The 24,195-nt window shown below is 39.0% G+C and overlaps 1 protein-coding gene across 3 annotated transcripts in view; it reads right to left on the bottom strand.

Moving 5' to 3' along the window:
* The window catches only part of DDX4 (DEAD-box helicase 4), a 95,312-nt gene that overhangs the window by 52,789 nt on the left and 18,328 nt on the right, over window positions 1-24,195 (bottom strand). For 2 of the 3 annotated variants that reach the window (XM_088827697.1, XM_088827696.1), the window contains exons 2-6: window positions 23,519-23,689; window positions 23,121-23,443; window positions 22,005-22,155; window positions 14,861-14,921; window positions 407-484 (exon numbers count right to left, since the gene is read on the bottom strand). In XM_088827697.1, the coding sequence (XP_088683823.1) occupies window positions 407-484; window positions 14,861-14,921; window positions 22,005-22,076 (211 nt within the window). In that variant the 5' untranslated portion in view covers window positions 22,077-22,155; window positions 23,121-23,443; window positions 23,519-23,689. Of the gene's footprint in view, window positions 1-406; window positions 485-14,860; window positions 14,922-22,004; window positions 22,156-23,120; window positions 23,472-23,518; window positions 23,690-24,195 lie in introns of those variants that run through there. The other variant, XM_055422036.2, reaches the window with a different exon arrangement.

Genomic DNA, 24,195 nt, shown 5'->3' with positions numbered 1-24,195 from the left:
AGTCCCCTGGACTGCAAGAAGATCCAACCAGTCCATCCTAAAGGAGATCAGTCCTGGGTGTTCACTGGAAGGACTGATGCTGAAGCTGTAACTCCAGTATTTTGGCCACCTCATGCGAAGAGCTGACTCACTGGAAAAGACCCTGATGCTGGGAGAGATTGCGGGCAGGAGGAGAAGGGGACGAAAGAGGATGAGATGGCTGGATGGCATCACCGACGCAATGGACGTGAGTTTGGGTAAACTCCAGGAGTTGGTCATGGACAGGGAGGCCTGGCATGCTGCGACTCATGGGGTCGCAAAGAGTTGGACACGACTGAGTGAATGAACTGAACTGAAACAGCCATAAAAGCCTCTATTCATTCCACTGTTCACCTATTATAATAGATGATTAAAGAAAGATACTTACCTCTGTCTCCCAAACTCCTCCCAGAGGCAAATCCCCTTCTCATGAAATGATCTCTTCGAGATGATCCATCACCCATTTCTAAAGTAAATAACATTTGAAGCAAGTCAAAATAACAAAAAAGTATCCTGGTGGTAAGTAAGCTTTAAACCATCTAAATGTGCCATGCACATGGCATAGGAGGAATTTTACATAGCAGTAAGAAAGATGAGTAGACTAGTAGGAAAATGGGCTATGAATAAGAATAGGTAGTCCTCCAAAAGAAAAAACAAATGCTGACTAATTCTCACTCATAATTAAAGACACTGAAAATCAAAATAATATAACCTTTTCCAACCATGACTGACTGGAAATAGTTTGCTAATACAAATCTAGTGGAAGACCTAAATGGGCTTTCCTCATAGCTAAGTTGGTAAAGAATCTGCCTGGAATGCAGGAGACCCAGGTTAGATCTCTGGGTTAGGAAGATCCTCTGAAGAAAGAAATGGCAACCTATTCCAGTATTCTTGACTGGAGAATACCATGGACAGAGAAGACTGGCAGGCTATAGCCCATGGGGTTGCAAGAGTTGGACATGACTCGAGTTGGACATGGTTTAGTGACTAAACCACCACCAGAAGACCGGACATTTCTCCAAAGAAGACATACAGGTGGCCAACAAACACATAAGATGCTCAACATCACTAATTATTCAAGAAATGCTAATCAAAACTATAATGAGGTATCATCTCACACAACTAAGGGTGACCAACATCAAAAAGTCTACAAACAACAAATGCTGGAGAGTGTGTGGAGAAAAGAGACCCTCTTACACTGTTGGAGGGAAGGTAAATTGATACAGCCACTATGGAGAACAGTATGAAGGTTCCCAAAAACTACTAAAAACATAAGGATCATATGACCCAGCAATCCCAACACTGGGCATACACCCAGAGAAAAACATAATTCAAAACGACACATGCACCCCAATGTTCACTGCAGCACTATTTACAAAAGCCAGGACAGGGAAGCAAGCAAAATTTCCATCAACAGAGGAAATGAATAAAGAAGATGTGGTACACACAGACAATGGAATATTACTCAGCCATAAAAAGGAATGAAACTGGGTCACTTGTAGAGACATGGATATACCTAGAGACTGTCACAGAGAATGAAGAAAGTCATAAAAACAAATATCATATATTAATGCACAAATGTTGAATCTAGAAAAATGGTACAGATGAACCTATTTGCAAAGCAGAAATAGAGACACAGACATAGGGAACAAATATATGGATACCAAGAGGCAGGGGGTGGGGGGAAGGATGAACTGGAAGACTGGGATTCACATATATGCACTATTGATGCTATGTGTAAAATAGGTAACTAATGAAAATCCTACTGTATAGCACAGGGAACTCATTGCTCTATGGAAAGAAAATTCAAACAAGTGGAAATATATATATAACTGGTTCACTTTGCTGTAGAACAGAAACTAACATTGTAGAGCAACTATATTCCAATAAATATTTTTTTAAATACCAAGACTAGCCAAGGACATAGGGAAACAAGCATGAATCATATACAACATTGAAACTATAAACTAGATCAATCTTAATCTTAATCCTAATTTTAAAAGAAAATACTTTTTGAAAATATACTAGTATAATTTTTCCTGTGGATATACTCACATGGTAACACAGATATACATAAAAATGTTTTGATAAGCACTGTCTAAAACAGCCAAGAAAAACAGTCAAAGGAGAACAGATAAATTATAATCATCCACAGAACACTGTAAACATTCACAGAACTAAAAACTTTAAACAAGTGACGTTCTTCAATAGAATGTTCATAAAAACCGACCACATGGAAGGTCAAAATGTAAATTCAACAATTTCAAAAATCCGTATCACATACACAAAATTCTCTAATTGCAATGCAATCAAATAAAAGTTACTAGAAGACAAATACTATATATTTTTGCTTATATGTGCAATCTAAAAAATAAAACCAGTCAACAAATATACAAAAACAGAAAAGATGAACACATACAGAAAAAGAACTAGTGGTTTGCCACATGGGAGAAGGGTGAAGGAGGTATGAAATAGGTGAAGGGGAGGTAAGAGGTACAAACTGATAGCTCTAAATTAGCTACAGGGATGCAATACACAGCACAAGGAATACAGTCAATATATTATACTAACTCTGTATGGTGTATAATCTATAAAAATAGCAAATCACTACAATATACTTAAAATTAATATGGTTCAGTTCAGTTCAGTTCAGTCACTCAGTCGTGTCCGACTCTCCTCGACCCCATGAATCACAGCACGCCAGGCCTCCCTGTCCATCACCAACTCCCGGAGTTCACTCAAACTCATGTCCTCAGAGTTGGTGATGCCATCCAGCCATCTCATTCTCCTTCGTTCCCTTCTCCTCCCGCCCCCAACCTTTCCCAGCATCAGAGTCTTTTCCAGTGAGTCAACTCGTCGCATGAGGTGGCCAAAGTATTGCAGTTTCAGCTTTAGCATCAGTCCCTCCAATGAACACCCAGGATTGATCTCCTTTAGGATGGACTGGTTGGATCTCCTTGCAGTCCAAGGGACTCTCAAGAGTCTTCTCCAGCACCACAGTTCAAAAGCATAAATTCTTCGGCGATCAGCTTTCTTCACAGTCCAACTCTCACATCCATACATGACCACGGGAAAAACCATTGCCTTGACCAGATGGACCTTTGTTGGCAAAGTAATGTCTCTGCTTTTTAATATACTATCTAGGTTGGTCGTAACTTTCCTTCCAAGGAGTAAGCGTCTTTTAATTTCACAGCTGCAATCAGCATCTGCAGTGATTTTGGAGCCCAAAAAAATAAAGTCTGACACTGTTTCCACTGTTTTTCCATCTATTTCCCATGAAGTGATGGGACCAGATGCCATGATCTTTGTTTTCTGAATGTTGAGCTTCAAGCCAACTTTTTCACTCTCCTCTTTCACTTTCATCAAGAGGCTTTTTTTTTTAGTTCCTCTTCACTTTCTTCCATAAGGGTAGTGCCATCTGCATATCTGAGGTTATTGATATTTCTCCCAGCAATCTTGATTCCAGCTTGTGCTTCTTCCAGCCCAGCGTTCCTCATGATGTACTCTGCATATAAGTTAAATAAGCAAGGTGACAATATACAGCCTTGACGTACTCCTTTTCCTATTTGGAACCAGTCTGTTGTTCCATGTATAGTTCTGACTGTTGCTTCCTGACCTGCATACAGGTTTCTCAAGAGGCAGGTCAGGTGGTCTGGGATTCCCATCTCTTTCAGAATTTTCCACAGGTTATGGTGATCCACACAGTCAAAGGTTTTGGCATAGTCAATGAAGCAGAAATAGATGTTTTTCTGGAACTCTCTTGCTTTTTCCATGATCCAGCGGATTTGGCAATTTGATCTCTGGTGCCTCTGCCTTTTCTAAAACCAGCTTGAACATCTGGGAGTTCATGGTTCACATATTGCTGAAGCCTGGCTTGGAGAATTTTGAGCATGACTTTACTAGCGTGTGAGATGAGTGCAATTAATATGGTAGTATAACTCAATTATACAATTTTTAAATTCTCTTACATTGGAAATATATTTTTAAAACACTTCTATACAAAACAATTCAAAGAAGAAAAATTACAATGGAACTTTAGAAATACTTAGAATTGTATGATAAAATGGTACATATCAGAAATTAAATTTTTATACAATAAGAACTGAAAATTAATGAGGTAAACATCCATCTCAACTAGTAAGAACATTAGAAAAACAACAAAATAAATCACACAAGAGTAAAGGAGAAAAGAAGTGGTAAGAACAGGCCTCCCTGGTGGCTCAGTGGTAAAGAATCCACCAATGCAGGAGACACAGGTTCAATTCCTGGTTCAGGAGGATCCCACATGAGGTGGGACAACTAAGCCTGTGTGCCACAATTACTGAGCCAGCACTCTAGAGCCTATGCGTTGCAACTACTGAAGCCCATGCATCAAGAGCCCGTGGTCCACAACAAGAGAAACCATTGGAATGAGAAGCCCATGCGCTGCAACTAGAGAGTAGCCCCCACTTACCCTAAGTGGAGAAGGCCCGTGCAGAGCAATTAAGACCCAGTACAGCCGTAAATAAATAAAAATAAATAAATCTTTAAAAAAAAAGGTTAACAACAAAAAATAATGAAATAGGAAACAAAAATACAACAGTGGCTCAATAAAGCCAAAACCTAGTTCTTTTAAGAAATCAATGAGCCACTCCAGGACAAAGGACCAAAAGTGCAGAGATAGAAAAAGGTATTTCATGCAAATAAAAATGACAATAAAGTGGGGGATGCAACACTCATATAAACAAAACAGATATCCAAACAAAAGCCATAAAAAGGCTAAAGACACTGCTGCTGCTAAGTCACTTCAGTCGTGTCCGACTCTGTGCGACCCCATAGACGGAAGCCCACCGGGCTCCCCCATCCCTGGGATCCTCCCGGCAAGAACACTGAAGTGGGTTGCCATTTCCTTCTCCAATGTGTGAAAGTGAAAAGTGGAAGTGAACTCGCTCAGTCGTGTCCAACCCTTAGCGACCCCACGGACTGCAGCCTACCAGGCTCCTCCATCCATGGGATTTTCCAGGCAAGAGTACTGGAGTGGCTTGCCATTGCCTTCTCCGGCTAAAGACACTACATAATGATAAAAGAATCAATACATGAAGAGGATATTACACTCAATGACACATATGCACTCAATATAGGAGGATCTAAATTTATATAAATATATACATACATAAATATTTATAAATATAAATTTTATATTAAAATATATTTAAATATTTAAAATACTTATACATAAATACAAAAACATATAAGTATATAAAAATATTATATTCTTTGCAGACAAACATGGAGAACTCTACACAGTCAGCAAAAACAAGACCGGGAGCTGACTATGGCTCAGATCATAAACTCATTGCCAAATTCAGACTGAAACTGAAGAAAGCAGGGAAAACCACTAGATCCTTCAGGTATGACCTCAATCAAATCCCTATGATTACAGAGTGGCAGTGAGAAATACATTCAAGGGATTAGATCTGATACAGTGCCTGAAGAACTATGGATGGAGGTTCCTGACATAGTACAAAGGCCAGTGATCAAGACCATCCCCAAGAAAAAGAAATGCAAAAAAGGCAAAATGGTTGTCTTAGGAGGCCTTACAAATAGCTGAGAAGAGAAGAGAAGTGAAAGGAAAAGGAGAAAAGGAAAGATATACCCATGTGAATGCATAGTTCCAAAAAATAGCACAGAGAGATAAGAAAGCCTTCCTCAGTGATCAGTGCAAAGAAATAGAGGAAAAAAATTGAATGGGAAAGTCTAGAGGTCTCTTCAAGAAAATGAGTGATACTAAGGGAACATTTCATGCAAAGATGGGCACAATTAAGGACAGAAATGGTATGGACCTAACAGAAGCAGAGATATTAAGAAGAGGTGGAAAATACACAGAACTATACAAAAAAGATCTTCATGACCCAGATAACCATGATGGTGTGATCACTAACCTAGAGCCAGACATTCTGGAATGTGAAGTCAAGTGGGCCTTAGGAAGCATGACTACGAACAAAGCTAGTGGAGGTGATGGAATTCCAATTGAGCTATTTCAAATCCTAAAAGATGATGCTGTGAAAGTGCTGCACTCAACATGCCAGCAAATTTGGAAGACTCAGCAGTGGCCATAGGACTGGAAAAGGTCAGTTTTCATTCCAATCCCAAAGAAAGCCAATGCCAAAGAATGCTCAAACTATTGCACAACTGCACTCATCTTACATGCTAGCAAAGTAATGCTCAAAATTCTTCAAGCCAGGCTTCAACAGTACATGAGCCGTGAACTTACAGATGTTCAAGCTGGATGTAGAAAAGGCAGAGGAACCCAAGATCAAATTGCCAATATTCACTGGATCATTGAAAAAGCATGAGTTCAAGAAAAACATCTAGTTCTGATTTATTGACTACGCCAAAGCCTTTGACTGGGTAGATCTCAACAAACTATGGAAAATTCTTAATCAGATGGGAATACCAAAACATCAGACCTGTCTCCTGAGAAATCTGTATGCAGGTTAAGAAGCAATAGCTAGAACTGGACATGGAACAAAAGACTGGTTCCAAATAGGAAAAGGAGTACATCAAGGCTGAATATTGTCACCCTGCTTATTTAACTTCTCTGCAGAGTACATCATGCGAAATGCCAGGCCGGATGAAGCACTAGGTGGAATCAACCCTGCCAGGAGAAACATCAATAACCTCAGACATGCAGATGACACCACGCTTAAGGCAGGAAGCGAAGAAGAAAAAAAGAGCCTCTTGATGAGAGTGAAAGAAGAGAGGGAAAAAGGTGGCTTAAATTTCAACATTCAGAATACGAAGGTCATGGCATCCAGTCCCATCTCTTCATGGCAAATAGATGGGGAAATAATGGAAACAGTGAGAGACTTTATTTTGGGGGGGCTACAAAATCACGGCAGATGGTGACTGCAGCCATGAAATTAAAAGATGCTTAACTCCTTGAAAGAAAAGCCATGACCAACCTAGATAGCATATTAAAAATCAGAGACATTACTTTGCCAACACAAGTCCATCTAGTCAAAGCTATGGTTTTTCCAGTAGTCATGTATGGATGTGAAAGTTGGGCTATAAAGAAAGCTGAGTGTCGAAGAATTGATGCTTTAGAACTGTGGTGTTGGAGAAGACTCTTCAGAGTCCCATGGACTGCAAGGAGATCCAACCAGTTAATTCTAATGGAAATCATTCCTGAATATTCACTGGAAGGACTGATGCTGAAGCTGAAACGCTGAAGCTGAAACTCCAATACTTTGGCCACCTGATTCTCGAGAAGAACTGACATTTGAAAAGATCCTGATGCTGGGAAAGACTGAAGAAGGGAGGAGAAGGGGATGACAGAGGATGAGATGGCTGGATGGCATCACCGACTGATAGACATGAGTTTGAGTAAGCTCTGGGAGTTGGTGATGAACAGGGAAGCCTGGCGTGCTGCAGTCCATGGGGTCGCAAAGAGTCAGACATGACTCAGCAACTGAACTGAAATACAGAAAACAAATACTAACAGACCTAAAAGGAAAAATGGATGGGAATACAATAATAGAGGAAACTTTTAACACCTCACTGACATCAGTAGACAAATCTTCCAGACAGAAAATCAATAAGGCAACAGAGATCCTAAATGACGTGAGACTTATTGATATTTTCAGGACACTCAGTTCAGTTCAGTTGCTCAGACTCTTTGTGACCCCATGGATTGCAGCACAACAGGCTTTCCTGTCCATCACCAACTCCTGGAGCTTACTCAACCACATGTTCATCAAGTCGGTGATGCCATCCAACCATCCTATCCTCTGTCACCCCCTTCTCCTCCCACCTTCAACCTTTCCCAGCATCCATTCCGTTCCGTTCAGTCACTCAGTCGTGTCCGACTCTTTGCGACCCTGTGGAGTATAGCCTACCAGGCTTCTCCGTCCATGGGATTCTCCAGTCAAGAATACTGGAGTGGGTTACCATCTCCTTCTCCAGGGGATCTTCCCGACCCAGGGATCGAACCCAGGTCTCCCGCATTGGAGGCAGATGCTTTAACCTCTGAGCCACCAGGGAAGCCCTTCCCAACATCAGGGTGTTTTCAAATGAGTCAGTTCTTCGCATCAGGTGGCCAAAGTACTGGAGCTTCTGCTTCAGCATCAGTCCTTCCAATTAATTTTCAGGTTTGATTTCCTTTAGGATTGACTGGTTTGATCTCCTTGCAGCCCAAGGGACTCTCAAGAGTCTTCTCCAACACCACAGCTCAAAAGCATCTATTTTTCGGCGCTAAGCTTTCTTTATGGTCCAACTCTCACATCCATACATGACTACTGGAAAAACCATAGCTTTGACTAGACGGACCTTTGCTGGCCAAGTAATGTCTCTGCTTTTTAATATGCTGTCTAGGCTGGTCTAACTTTCCTTCCAAGGAGCAAGTGTCTTTTAATTTCATGGTTTCAGTCACCATCTGCAGTGATTTTGGAGCCCCCCAAAATAAAGTCTCTCACTGTTTCCATTATTTCCCCATCTATTCCCCATGAAGTGATGGGAACGGATGCCATGATCTTAGTTTTCTGAATGTTGAGTTTTAAGCCAACTTTTTCACTTTCTTTCACTTTCATCAAGAGGCTCTTTAGTTCTTTGCTTTCTGCCATAAGGTCGTGTCATCTGCATATATGAGGTTATTGATATTTCTCCTGGCAATCTTGATTCCAGCTTGTGCTTCATCCAGCCCAGCATTTTGCATGAGGGACTCTGCACAGAAGTTAAATAAGCAGGGTGATAATATACAGCCTTGACGTATTCCTTTCCTGATTTGGAACCAGTCACATTACATCCCCAAAATACATATACTGTACATTCTTTTCAATTACACATAAAACATTCTCTAGATTAGACCCATACTAGGATACAAAACAAGCCTCAACAAATTTTAGAGGACAGAAATTATTTTAAGCATCTCTTCTGACCACAATGGCATGAAGTTAGAAATCAAAAACAGAGAAACAAGAAAAAAAGTGATTGAGAGACTAAACATGCTACTTAAAAAAAAAATGGATCAATGAGATCAAAGAGGAAATTTTAAAAATACCTTGAGACAAATGACAATGAAAACATAACCATACATCAAATCTATGGGATGCAAGAAAAGCAGTCCTTTGAGGGAAGTTTATAGTGATACAGGCCTTCCTCAAAAAACAAGAAAAACTCTCAAACAAGTAACCTAACCTATTACCTAAAGAATTATAAGAACAAACAAAAACTAAAGTCAGAAGGAGGAGGGATTTAATAAAGATCAAAGAGAAAATAAATTAAAATAGAGATTAAAAAATAGGAAAAAAGATCGGTAAAACCAAGACCTGGTTTTTTTGAAATGACAAACAAAATCCAAAATCTCTGGCCAGGCTCACCAAGTAGAAGAGAGAGGACAGAAATATAACAAGAAATGAAAGGGGATAAATACCAACCAATACTGCAGAAATACAAAAACCAATACTGCAGAAATAGAAAAATACCGTAAGAGAATACTATGGACAATTACATGCCAATAAATTAAAAAACCTAGAAGAAATAGACAAGTTTTTAGAAACATACAGCCTACCAAAACTGAAGCAAGAAGAAATAGATAATCTGAACAGGCTGATCACTAGAAGTGAAATAGAAACTGTAATTTAAAAACTCCCTGCAACAAAAAGGAGCACATTTGAGCCAAATCTAATGAGGTGGGTGAACCTAGAGCCTATTATACAGAGTGAAGTAAGTCAGACAGAGAAAAACAAATATTTCATATTTTATACTAATGCATATATACGGAATCTAGAAAGATGGTACTGATGAAATTATTTGCAGGGCAGCAATGGAGACATCGACATACAGAACAGATTTATGGACATGGATATGGGGAAGAAAGTGAGGGTTGGATGTATGTAGAGAGTAATATGGAAGCTTACATTACCATTATGTAAAATAGACAGTCAACAGGAATTTGCTGTATGACTCAGGGTACTCAAACCGGGGCTCTGTAACAACCTAGAGGGGTGGGATGGGGAGGAAGGTGGGAGGGAGGTTCAAATGGGAGGGGACATATGTATACCTATGGCTGATTCATGTTGATGTTGGGCAGAAACCAACACAATTCTATAAATCAATTATCCTTCAATTAAAAAATAAATTAAAAATTTTTTTAAATATAGGGACCAAAATATTACTAAAAAAAAAAAAAAGAAAGACAAGTTCCCTACAAACAAATGTTCAGAACTGGATAGCTTAAATGGAAAATTCTACCAAACATACAAAGAAAAACTTGAACCAACCCTTCTCAAACTCTTCCATGAGACTGAGAAGGAACACTCCCAAAGTGATTCTATGACATCACCATCACCCTGATACCAGGCAAAGACATTACCAAAAAAGAAAATTACAGGCCAGTACCTCTGGTGAATATAGATGCAAAAATTCTCAAGGAAATATTAGCAAATCAAATCCAACAACACATAAAAAGTCATACACCATGATCAAGCGGGATTCATCACAGGGTCAAAAGAATGGTTCAACACATACACCATACTGACAAAAGACAAAAACCACATGATCATCTCAACAGATGCCAAAAAAGCATTTGATACAATTCAACACCCATTCATGATAAAAATTCTTACCTAAGTGGGTATGGAGGGAACTTATCCAAGCATAATAAAAGCTATTTATGACAAACCCATAGCCAACATAATACTCAAAAGCAAAAAGCTGAAAGCCTTCCTACTAAAATCTGAAACAAGTATGCCCACTCTCACCATTTCCATTCAACATAGTATTGGAAGTCCTAGCCACAGCAATGAGGTAAGAAAAATAAAAGATGTCCAAACCGGGAAGGAAGAGGTAATACTGTCATTATATGCAGATGGCATGGTAATATACATCAGTTCAGTTCAGTCGCTCAGTCGTCTCCGACTCTCCGCGACCCCACGAATCACAGCATACCAGGCCTCCCTGTCCATCACCAACTCCCGGAGTTCACTCAAACTTATGTCCATGTTCACTTTATTCCAGCCATCTCACTCTCTGTCGTCCCCTTCTCCTCCCACCCCCAATCCTTCCCAGCATCAGAGTGTTTTCCAGTGAGTCAACTCGTCGCATGAGGTGGCCAAAGTACAGAATGCCTTCACCCAATTTCTTCCTTGAATACTTCAAGTACATACACATATACATGGTTATTAGCCTTTTGCTGGGGTTTCAGCAGGCAATTTCATAACCTTTTGAGACTCAGGATATTGTATATTAAACTGCTGCATTTAAAAGTTTACAAAAGATGAGTGTATCTTGACAATAACAAAAGCATTTCATCTAAACTTGACTTCCTTCTATTGACAGGATTCTGAACTTAAGGTGAACATGGGAATTAAATCTGCTTTAACCTGATGAACCCTCTCAACCCCCCCTCCCTTCACATTTTATAAACTACCTCTCCATAGGTTTTTTCACATTAGGACAGGCTTCAGTGAGAAAGTAGCTCCCTTAACCATAAAAAATGTTTTACTTCATTCACAAATTTTTGATGAGAGAAATAAAACTACCTGGTGTCACCAGGCCCTCTTTTTGGCATTAGTTGTTGTTTTAGTCGCAAAGTCGTAACCGACTCTTTTGCAACTCCATGGGCTGTGTAGCCCACCAGGCTCCTCTGTCCATGGGATTCCCCTGGCAAGAATACTGAAGTGGGTTGCCATTTCCTTCTCCAGAGGATTTTCCTGACCGGGGATCGAACACACATCTTCTGCATTGGCAGGTGGATTCTGTACCACTGAGCCACCAAGAAAGCCCCTCTGCAGCATGAGAGTAAGACTTAAAAGAAGTAGTTACTCAAGGTCACAGAGACTCATAGAAAATCCATAGTAACTTAAATTCAGAGAAAGTAAACAATGGTTGCCAAGAGCTGAGGAGAGGAGTGATTGTTGAGTTATTGTTTACTGGGTATGAAATTTCAGTTTGGGAAGGTGAAAAGTTTCAGAGGTAGACAGTGGTCATGGCTGCACAGCAACATGAAGGTACTTAATATCACTGAACAGTACATTTAAAAATGGTTAATACAGTAAATTTTGTTGCTGTATTTTTTTAATTGAAAAAATACTAGAAGTAGCATATCAGCCTGCTGTGAACTTCAACAAAATCAGATACTACTTTCATGAGTTTAATTTTCTAGCCCAGGTCCTACCACCAATCTTCTCAACTTTATAAAAAATGTAGGCAAACAAGATGGAGACAATTGATAGGGGAAAAACAAACAGCTCCCTTATCTTGATTTGTTTCTCTTATTTGCTGAGGACCTCCCTAAGTTAGTTTTCAGATCCCAAAGCGGCTCATGTTATCTTTTTTTTAATTAAATATTTTACTTTTTAACTTATTTAATTGGAGACTAATTACAATATTGTGGTGGGTTTTGCCATATATTGACATGAGTCAGCCACGGGTGTACAAGTGTCCCCCTGTTCCAAACCCTCCTCCCATCTACTTCCCCATCCCATCCCTCTGGGTTGTCCCAGTGCACCAGTTTTGAATGCCCTGTTTCATGCATCGAACTTGGACAGGTCATCTATTTCACATATGGTAATATACATGTTTCAATGCTATCCTCTAAAATCATCCCACTCTCGCCTTCTCCTACAGAGTCCAAAAGCCTGTACTTTATATCTGTCTCTTTTGCTGTCTTACATATAGGGTCACTATTACCATCTTTCTAAATTCCACCATATATATGCGTTAATATACTGTATTGGTGTTTTTCTTTCTGACTTAATTCACTCTGTATAGGCTCCAGTTTCATCCACCTCATTAGAACTGACTCAAATATGTTCTTTTTATAGCTGAGTAACATTCCATTGTGTATATGTATCACAACTTTCTTATCCATTCATCTGCGGACAGACATCTAGGTTGCCTCCATGTCCTAGCTACTGTAAACAGTGTTGCAATGAACATTGGGGTACACATGTCTCTTTCAATTCTGGTTTCCTCAGTATGTATGCCCAGCAGTGGGATTTCTGGGTCATATGGAAGTTCTATTTCCAGTTTTTTAAGGAATCTCCACATTGTTCTCCACAGTGGCTGTACTAGTTTGCATTCCCACCAACAGTACAAGAGGGTTCCTTTTTCTCCACACCTTCTCCAGCATTTATTGTTCGTAGACTTTTTGGTAGCAGCCATTCTGACCAGTGTGAGATCGTACCTCATTGTGGTTTTGATTTGCATTTCTCTGATAAGTGATGCTGAGCATCTTTTCATGTGTTTGTTAGCCATCTGTATGTCTTCTTTGGAGAAATGTCTGTTTAGTTCTTTGGCCCATTTTTAGATTGGGTCATTTATTTTTCTGGTATTGAGTTACTTGTATATTTTTGAGACTGTCAGTTGCTTTGTTTGCTATTATTTTCTCCCATTCTGAAGGCTATCTTTTCAACTTGCTTATAGTTTCGTTGTACAAAATCTTTTAAGTTTAATTAGGTCCCATTTGTTTATTTTTGCTTTTATTTCCATTACTCTGGGAGGTGCGTCATAGAAAATCATGTTGTGATTTATGTCAGAGAGTGTTCTGCCTATGTTTTCCTCTAGGGGTTTTATAGTTTCTGGTTTTACATTCAGACCTTTAATTTTGAGTTTATTTTTGTGTATGGTGTTAGAAAGTATTCTAGTTTCATTCTTTTACAGGTGGTTGACCAGTTTTCCCAGCACCACCTGTTAAAGAGATTGTCTTTTCTCCGTTGTATATTTTTGACTCCTTTGTCAAAGATAAGGTGTCCATAGGTGCATAGATTTATCTCTGGGCTTTCTATTTTGTTCCACTGATCTATATTTCTGTTTCTGTGACAGTACCATACTGTCTTGATGACTGTAGCTTTACAGTATAGTGTGAAGTCAGGCAGGTTGATTCCTCCAGTTCCATTCTTCTTTCTCAAGATTGCTTTGGCTATTTGAGGTTTTCTGTGTTTCCATACAAATTGTGAAATTAATTGTTCTAGTTCTGTGAAAAATGTTATTGGTAGCTTGATAGGGATTGTATTGAATCGATAGATAGCTTTGGGTAGTATACTCATTTTCACTATGTAGATTCTTCCAATCCATGAACATGGTATATGTCTCCATCTATTTGTGTCATCTTTGATTTCTTTCATCAGTGTTTTACAGTTTTCTAAATATAGGTCTTTTGTTTCCTGAGCTAAATTTATTCCTAAGTATTTTATTCTTTTTGATATAATGGTGAATGGGATTGTTTCCTTAATTTCTATATCTATTTTCTCATTGTTAGTGTATAGGAATGCAAGGGATTTATGTGTATTAGTTTGATATGTTTGGTTTAAATAGTTGGAAAGGTTGGGGGCGGGAGGAGAAGGGGACGACGGAGAATGAGATGGCTGGATGGCATCACCGACTCTGTGGACATGAGTTTGAGTGTACTGCGGGAGTTGGTGATGGACAGGGAGGCCTGGCGTGCTGTGATTCATGGAGTCGTGGAGAGTCGGACACAACTGAGTGACTGAACTGAACTGAACTGATCCTGACAGGTCACCATCATTGTAACCTGCTTCAACACCTGAGTCTACTCTCCTACTGCCTTGTATCAGGAATCCTGACAATTTCCATAGCAGCCTGAAAGCCAAACATGCAACTTCCAGGCTGGGGAAAGGTTTTACAGCAAACCCACTAAATCAAAGGATACACTCTGTAACACTACACTCTCTCTTCTCTACCTTCAATTTTAAGAGGCTCCCAACCCAAAATATTCAAGCCAGAATGTCTCATTTGAAAATTTAAAAAACATCCTTGACAAGGTATCTACTAGTCTGCTTCTCATCCCGTAGAGGAAGCCCTTAACCTAAAAACAGTTATGCATTTTTCCCTTAACACATACCTGACGATGAAGCTGGAGTCCTGTTAAAAGTGTCTCCATTTGCTCCAGAAGAATACCTATCCTGTAAGAAAAAAGAAAAGATTAGTTTTCTACTTTGAATAATAAAAATGAGTAATCTATCTCATAAATACTAGAAAGTTTTAACAACTGGGTTTTGTCAAGAATAAAACAATTAAAGAATGTAAGATTTCCTGGGTCACTGCATATTCCTTTATTAACTACTCTAAAACACCTTCACTTTAAACATATGTATAGCATACTAATATATCACTTAAAACAATGGTCAGCAAACTAGAGCCACAAACCAAATCTGGTGGGTCACAGTTTTTATAAATAAAGTTTTACTGGAAAAAAGCCATCCTCAATTCATCTAGGTATTTAACAGGCTGCTTCCTCTCAAACAAGTTTCCGATACTAAAGGCAAAACTTTTGAACAGAGCTCTGAAATTCTTCAAAATCAAATTCAATAATTTAAGCACAAAAAGTGACCTAAAGTTTACAGATAACACTTCAATTAACTGACTGAATTAGACAAATCACAATATTTTTGTCAAATAAGTTCTTTAAATAAACCTAAAGCTGGAGGGAGTGCACCAAGGTAAGTATTAACATCTTCAGGTAATACTTTTGCTCCAAAGTTTCTTTCACAAAAGACACTGACTTTAAAAACTACCTTTATAAAGCTCAAAAGACATTCAATTATTTTTCTAACTTACTAAAAACATACAATTAAAATCCTTGAAATAGCTTGGGATTTTGATAACTGCTACAGTAAAAAGTTCCAATTTATGATTACCATAGACGATAAGACAAACAAGAAAAGTAATCCAGCTTTCCCTATTAAAAGTGAAACACTGAAGACTTTTTTTCTCTTTTCTAGTATCCAAAATACTACTGGATGAATAGAACCCCCAAAGAGGCTAGTTTTATAAGTGTTGTAACATTCAGCTTCACATAACTGATAAAAAGTAATGAAACACCCTGGTACCAAACAACTGAAAAATTATTATTACCAAACAATCTTCAGAAGATGGAATTTAACATCCCACATACATTCTAAGGCAAATTTTGAAAAAAAAAACTTTTTTTCAATAGAATTCATCTTTCATCATAAAAATCCTTAACATTTTTCCTTACCTTAAAAATAATTTCATACTCCCTTCCAGCTACTGTATCATTTCTCTGCTCCATTGTAGGCAAAAAGTTTTGTCTACATTTGTTGCCTCTATTTTCTCACATTCCATATTTCCTTCAAGCTACTTTTGCTAACCTCCATCCTCACCTTTAAACTCAAAAAGCTTACAGTAAGCATATTATGTAATTAAATTACTACTTTTAAGCTTCATCCTGCCAGAGCTCTCAGCAGCATTTGAAACAACAGACTATCTATACTTCCTTCTCTGGCTTAGGGAACACGTACTTCCCAGGTTTTCCTCTTGCCCCATGGCCAATCCCTCCAGTCTCCTTTGCCAGCTCCCCAGATAACGTACCTTTAAAGTCAAAGTGCCCCACAGTTCATGGCAGAGCCCTCTAAGTCTGTTTTATTCCATCCAACTTTACCCACTCTCACAGATTTAAATCCTATTAAAATAGATAAATCCCAAATTTGCACCTACAGTTCTGATCCCTCTCCTAAGCAACAACTACTGACTAGTATCCTTACTTAACTCTTTTCTTAGGCATCTGAAATTGAACACTGCAAATACAGAATTCTTGATATTTTTCCCTCCCAAACTGGTTTATCTTCCACATATTTCCCATTTCAGTAAAGAGCACCATCATCCATCTACTTGCTTCAATAAAAGAACTTAGTCTCACTCTCTCTTGCGTTCCCCATATCCAGCCCATCAAGTCCTATCAACTATATGTCCACCTCTATCTCCAGGGTCCTCTTCCTCTCTTCCTTTTCTCTTTCCTTATCAGATTTCATTTTCTATAAAACTTGCCTTATCTTACTATAATTTAGCCATACTAGATATTTGTTGTTGCTCACTCAGTCATGTCCGACTCTTTGCGACCCCATGGACTGCAGCACAACAGGCATCCCCGTCCCTTACCATCTCCCAGAGGTTGTACAAAGTCATGTCCATGGAGTCACATGATGCCATCCAACCATCTCATCCTCTGTCATCCCCTTCTCTTGCCATCACTCTTTCCCAGCATCAGGGTATTTTCGAATAAGTCTGCTCTTCAAATCAGGTAGCCAAAATATTCAGGACTGATTTCCTTTAGGGTTGACAGGTTTGATCTCCTAGCAGTCCAAGGGACTCTCAAGTGTCTTCTCCAACATCTCAGTTCAAAAGGATCAATCCTTGGCACTCAGCCTTCTTTACCGTCCAACTATCACATCCATACATGACGATTCAAAAAACCATAGCTTTGTCTAGATGGATTTTTGTTGACAAAATAATGACTCCACTTTTTAATATGCTGTCTAGGTTGGTCATAGCTTTTCTTCCAAGGAATAAGCATCTTTTAATTTCATGGCTGCAGTCACCATCTGCAGTGACTCTAGAAGCCAAGAAAATGGTCTCTCACTGTTTCCATCATTTCCCCATCTATTTTCCATGAAGTGATGAGACCATGAAACATGATCTTTGTTTTTTGAATGTTGAATTTTAAGCCAGCTTTTTCACTCTTCTCATTTACTTTCATCAAGAGGCTCTTTAGTTCCTCTTCGCTTTCAACCATAGGGCTGGTATCATCTGCATATCTGAGGTTATTGATATTTCTCCCAGGAATCTCGATTCCAGCTTGTGCTACATTCAGCCCAGCATTTCACAGGGTGACAATATACAGCCTTGACGTACTCCTTTCCCAATTTGGAACCAAACCATTGTTTCATGTCCAGTTCTAACTGTTGCTTCTGGCCTGGCATACAGGTTTCTCAGGAGGCAGGTAAGGTGGTCTGGTATTCCCATCTCTTGAAGAATTTTACACAGTTTGAAGTGATCCACATAGTCAAAACCTTTAGCGCAGTCAATGAAGCATAAGTGTTTTTTTGGAATTCTCTTGCTTTTGCTATGATCCAAAGGATGTCGGCAATTTGATCTCTGGTTCCTCTGCCTTTTCTAAATCCAGCTTGAACATCTGGAAGTTCTCGGTTTATGCTGCAGCCTAGCTTTGAAAATTCTGAGCATTACTCTGCTAAAGCATGAGATGAGTGCAACTGTGTGGTAGTTTGAGCATTCTTTGTCATTGTCTTTCTTTGGGAATGGAATGAAAACTGACCTTTTCCAGTCCTGTGGCCACTGCTGAGTTTTCCAAATTTGCTGGCATATTGAGTGCAGCACTTTCACAACATCATCTTTTAGGATTTGAAATAGCTCTACCACTCCAGTACTCTTGCCTAGAAAATCCCATGGACGGAGGAGCCTGGTAGGCTGCAGTCCCTGGGGTCGCTCAGAGTCGGACACGACTGAGCGACCTCACTTTCACTTTTCACTTTCAGGCATTGGAGAAGGAAATGGCAACCCACTCCAGTGTTCTTGTCTGGAGAATCCCAGGGACGGGAGAGCCTGGTGGGCGCCCGTCTATGGGGTCGCACAGAGTCGGACACGACTGAAGCGACTTAGCAGCAGCAACAGCTATATAAGATTGAATAATGTCCACTCAATGATATCAAGCCCTATTTCTGAAATGTGTTATATTATTTGAAAAAAAAAGTTCTAGTCAATATAACTAAGAATTTTGAAATGAAGAGATTACCCTGGATCATCCAAGTGGGCCCTAAATGTCATCACAAGTGTCCTTATGAAAGGCCAAGGGTATTAACACAAACACAGAGAAGGCCAAGTGAAGACAACAGAAAGAGATGCAGCCACAAGCCAAGGCTGCCTATAACCACCAGAAGTTGGAAGAAGCATAGATTCTCTCCAAGAGCCTACTGAAGGAAAATAGCACTGCTGAGACCATGGTTTCTAACTTCTGGCCTCCAGAACTATAAGAGAAATTTTTCTGTTACTGTAAGCTATCTAGTTTGTGATAATTTGTTACAGCATCTATAGGAAACTAATACACTGTACTTCTTCCTGTTGTCCTGACACCCTAAGTTTGCTCCCTCTTCAGGATCTCTGCACATCATGTGTTATTGGGACTCTTTCAGGTCTCCAGCTCATGAGTCATAGTCTCAGGGAATATCTTCCGCTCCACATGATCTAAATCTACCCATACCAATCTTCTTCTTCTCTTCCTCACACACAGAGTTTCCTGATTCTTTTATTAATATTATTATTAAATTATTTAATATTTTTCACTATTAGTATGTGATTTTTAATGTGCTTATTCTGTCTCCTCCAGTAAAATACAACATCCATGCCAGCAAGCCCCTTATCTATCATGTTCACCACTACCTCCAGCATCTAATAAGGCTCAAAAAAACTTGTTGAATAAGTCTTAGGTCTTAACATTACCTATTTTTTGAACACTTAGCTATAAAACTTTTATAACCTCTTTACTCATCCAAGTAAACCAATTCAGAAATTTTAAAACTTAACATTATTTCAAATATTATAAATTTCAAAACAATAATTGTGAATGGACTAATTATGTTAAGCAGTTTTCATTTTAATCACAAGAGTATATGCCTTCTGAAATATACCAGAAAAAAGGCAAAAAGAACAGATAGAAGAGATGAGTGTGTAGACTCTTCAGTCATTTAATAAGAAATATTACAACTAGCAAGCAAACCCAGTATCCTGTTACAGTCATCACGCTCATCCATTTCATCTCTCACCCCAACAAGTGTGCATGCAATGTGCAAATGCCTAACCATTTCTGGACTACTGTAACTGCTAGATTACCAAATATTTCTCAACCTCACATTTTTTATTATTTGATCCCCGCATGGTACACTCACTTCAAAAACTAGCCTTGGGAAGTTCTAAAAACTACCAGAAGAGCAATCTGTTAGTTCAAAATTATATAAGCTTGTGTTAATACTAAATCTCCTTAGAAGGATCCTTAGAAGCATTCAGAAAAGGCTTATCACATTATAAGAACCTCCTGTATAGCACAGGGAATTCTATTCAATACTTTGTAAAGACCTATATAAGAATAGAAGATAAAAAAAAAATGAGTATATGTATATGTATAACTGACCTACTTTGCTGTATAACAGAAACACAACATTGTAAATCAACTATACTCCCAATTTTTTAAATTAACAAAAGTCTGATCACAGATATTATTACCAATCCAAGATGATCTCAGAGCCAATACAAATTGAACAAAAGGGAAACCCAGTAGCTTCTTGAAATAGAAATTCAATTAGACCAACCAATCAAATGGTGCCTTTTAAAGAAAACAGGCTGAAGAAAAGACCTCAGATTTCTCCTACATAAAAATGTCATGTGTTCATCCTTAGCTTCTACACAGCTCATTCAATGAAGACAAGCAAACAAAGCCACTGAATGCATCATGTTCCCTCAAGTCAAGTAGGTCAAATTACTAACTGCACATCTAGCACCAGGTGTTAAGTCTGTGGACAAATGCAAAAAATTTACTACAAATTGGCCCCACACAGATATTTACTAAGAATCATAAGGTAGAAATATTAACATAATTAATATTCAATCAGTATGACCAATATCAAGAAACAAAGTATGTTACTGAATAGCACAAAGACTCCCAAAAGGTAAATCTGGAAGCCTGACAGTTGACCACCCTCAGTTTCAGACACCCTTTGGAATAACCATGCACAACATGCTATAGTGCAGTATACCGTTTGAATAATAGTTAAGACAAAATCTCAGAGTAAGAAAAAGTAAAAATTAGACAAGTCCAAGTAGAAGAACATCTGTACCTATGGGTTAAACTGTGTTATTAGAACAAATCTACCGAGAACCTGGGGGGAAAAAAAACCATAAAAAATTATTTGACCAAGTAATTCCATTTTTGAAAAAAAACCTCCCAAATTAAATAATTAGTGCAAAAATAACACTTTAATTTCTACCAACAGAAAATCAATTATGTTATGGTCGTTCTAGTCTATTAAATAGTATATAAACAATAAATTATTTCTAGGAAGTTAGTAATATGGAATAGCTAGTGCTGAAGAGTGAAAAAGCTGAAATCAAAAATTACTATTATGTACAATCATTATAATCCATATAAAAATGTGTTTGGGAAATACAGAAGAAAATTTACTAAAACCTCAACAGAGCATTTGTGCTAGTGAGCAAGACTGTTAGGTAAATGTTTCTCCTCTTTTGGTCTTACAACATTCTTACGATATTGTACATAAAGAAGACTATAAAAAGATAACCTACAAAAAATGTTATTTCTAAAATAAGTCCCAAAGCAAGAAACATGATAAATTCAGATTAACATCTTAGGTATCTTAATCTAAACTTTATATGCCAACAGACCAAATTCAAGAAAGACAACTAAATTTTATGTTTGGGGGTAAATTAAGAATTTCCACTAAGACATCACTTGAAATAAAAAGGGTCGGAATTGACTAACATAAATACAAACTGGAAATCCTAAAAGGAAAACGAATAGACTTTTGGAGACATTTTCAAGTAGATAAAATTTATGTAAAAGCAATCCATTAAATACACTGTCTTCCAAAGTAGACTCTGTTCACCATCTTAAAGTCAAAACTAAAATCCAAAAACCCACTCCATAACTCCCTCATCTAAATTACAGTGTAACTCTTCAAAAGCTATTGAGGAAAAAGATCTGCAGATTTGAACATCTGAAGATCAATCTGATGTTACTATCTGAACCAGCCTAAAGTTTTCATCTTGAGAGCCCTGCTTGCATAAAACCAATTTTCCGAATTCAAACTGCCACCCAAAAACGAATTTTATTTTTCCATTTTCTATACAACTGTATCTCAGAGACATTCAACCACATTAACACAAGCTTGCTTTCACCCACAATAAGTTCTAAATCATTGAGATTTAAATTAAGTTGCTAATATTATTATACCCGTTTTAGGTTTTAATTATTAAGTTATGTCAGACTGTTTTCTATTTGAGGCTTAGCATACTTCATCATTCCCTATAAGACAGCTAATAACAATCACGTGGAGAAGCATGGCATGCTTCTCACCACAGATGAACTTTCTCACCACAGCGATTTTCAACTTTGATAAAATCTGTAGCATTCAGTAACTACAAACTTTAAATTTTATTACCTTCTCAAATACAGGAACATAGGAGGACACATGAGGTTTGATTATTTCTGCTTCCCAATCTTCATCTCCCATGGTGGCTTTCAGTTCAGTTTTTATAAAAATACAAACATGCACATCTAGGCTCAGTCAGAATCAGAGATCAGAGTTGTACCTTTAAAAGCATAAATCATCATTTCACACATAAACCTTCAAACTACACAGTTAACTATTGATCCTCCCCAAAAGTTTTTGCAAAAAGGGCAATTAAAGTTTTGTTTCTTACCGAGAGATACCATTTATATTCATCCTTTTGGCTCAGACAATAAAGAATCTGCCTGCAATGCGGGAGACCTGGATTCGATCCCTGGGTTGGGAAGATCCCCTGGAGAAGGGAATGGCTACCCACTCCAGTATTCTGGCCTGGAGAATTCCATGGACTGTATAGTCCATGCGGTCGCAGAGAGTCAGACACAACTGAGCGACTTTCAATTTTTTATCTTAAAAAATTAGTTGGACCACTTATCTAATCACACTAGCAATCACCATGTCCCAGGGAAGTTTAGGCTTTTCCCAAAAATCTGTTTACAGAATTTATTTCCTCACTGAAGGGTTCCCAATGCGTCTTACTGAATATTAATGGGGAGGGGAAATTTTGCAGATACTACTCAAGGTTTCTCTCTTCAAAACTGGGTACGACGTTCGGCATGGGGTTTATTTAGTTTCTTTGGGGGGGAGGGGGAAATTGACCAGGGATCAAGGCCTTGAAGTTTGGCAAGGAAGGAAGGGGTGATTAGGTGGCCCAAATGTCTCCAACAAACAACTAGTTTCGCGAAAGAGTGTATACACGAACAGTTCTACAACCATCAGTGTTCAGAGAGTCTTTTTCTCTGAACATGGATGGTGTAGTACCATGTGGTCAAAAATGCTCCTTCGCCTTTCCAGCAGGCCTCAACTCCGAACTTCGGACACGCCAAGTGCTACTGGACTCTCCGGCAGGAAGCAAAGACCCCAAAGGACGGCTTCAAACCCCTACGCACCCCAACCGTTCTTCATTTGGCCCTAAATCCAGCTACTACTAGGAAGCCCAGAGCGTTGGGACGAAACCCGTACTGAGAAAAGAGCTGGCGGCCTACTCACCTCTCCGCGGCTTGTTCTCCCGGGGTCCTCACAGGCACTGACGCGGCTTAAACGGCTGCACGTGCAGGACGCAGAGTGCGTCTGGTGCGCTGATCCAACAACAAATGGCACCAGGCGACGAGCTCCATCAGCCAATCAGCGTCAGGCAGCCATGTCGTCCCGCCCCCATCTCCCGCCTCTCCTACCCTACGTGTTCTCGTTCGAGGCCGCAATCGCTTGACCCATTAGGTTCCGGACGGAGTGGCCCGTTAGGCCTGGGGGTACAAGGCTGACCGTGGGTCGCTTTTTCTGGATTCTTGTGCGGGGTCCTCAATCTGCAGAGGCTATAGAATTATCCTATGTAAGCACTGCAAGTCAAAGTTAAAAATAGAAGAGGAATTAGACGCCCTCCTACCTACCTCTTTAAGCTTTCTCTCCTTTTTTGCCTAACTGCAATCCCTGGCAGTTGGCCTCTATTTCTGAGGCGCTTGCTTCACATCCAGGGGGTTATGGCTGAGGCCGGGGGCAGTGGTGCAGTTCTTTTACTTCCCAGACCGAAGGATGAGACTGTCACGCCGATACCTAGGAGGCTGTGAAGACAGTAACTTGTCTTACAGAGCTAGAGGTCGAATTCTGTGGGCACCCTCTGATCCAGAAGGAAGAAGTAAACTGTGCTGGTGAAGGTCGTTCATTAGATTTGTCACCCACCTGTTTATATCCCTACTCACTGGCCAAACCTAAGGGTGTGCGAAGGTCATTTCGGTACTTACACTCATCAACCAGTTAGTGTTTGTTCTGTCCCACAAAAAGTCAAGGAAATCTTTCCGTATTTTCCCATCCCTCCAAAAGGTATAACAACAGACCGCTTGAAAAATACCATTTTTGTTTTTGGCTTTATTTTCATCATTTTCCATGCTCTGAATCTTTTAATAGTTCTGAATAGTTCAGACATGTAAGTCCCAACACAGTCTGACACTCAGGCATAGAGGGTGAGGTACTTTATGGAACACTTTACACTTTCCAGCTCTAGAACCATCATTATTGGTCTCTAATTAAAAATACTTATTTTCTTTGAATCCTTAAAAAGGGTTTATTT

The sequence above is a fragment of the Moschus berezovskii genome, chromosome 18 (assembly GCF_049115385.1).
Source record: "Moschus berezovskii isolate FMDL1 chromosome 18, NW_MosBer_1.0, whole genome shotgun sequence".
Lineage (NCBI taxonomy): Eukaryota > Metazoa > Chordata > Mammalia > Artiodactyla > Moschidae > Moschus > Moschus berezovskii.
This window is presented reverse-complemented; position numbering and strand designations above follow the sequence as displayed.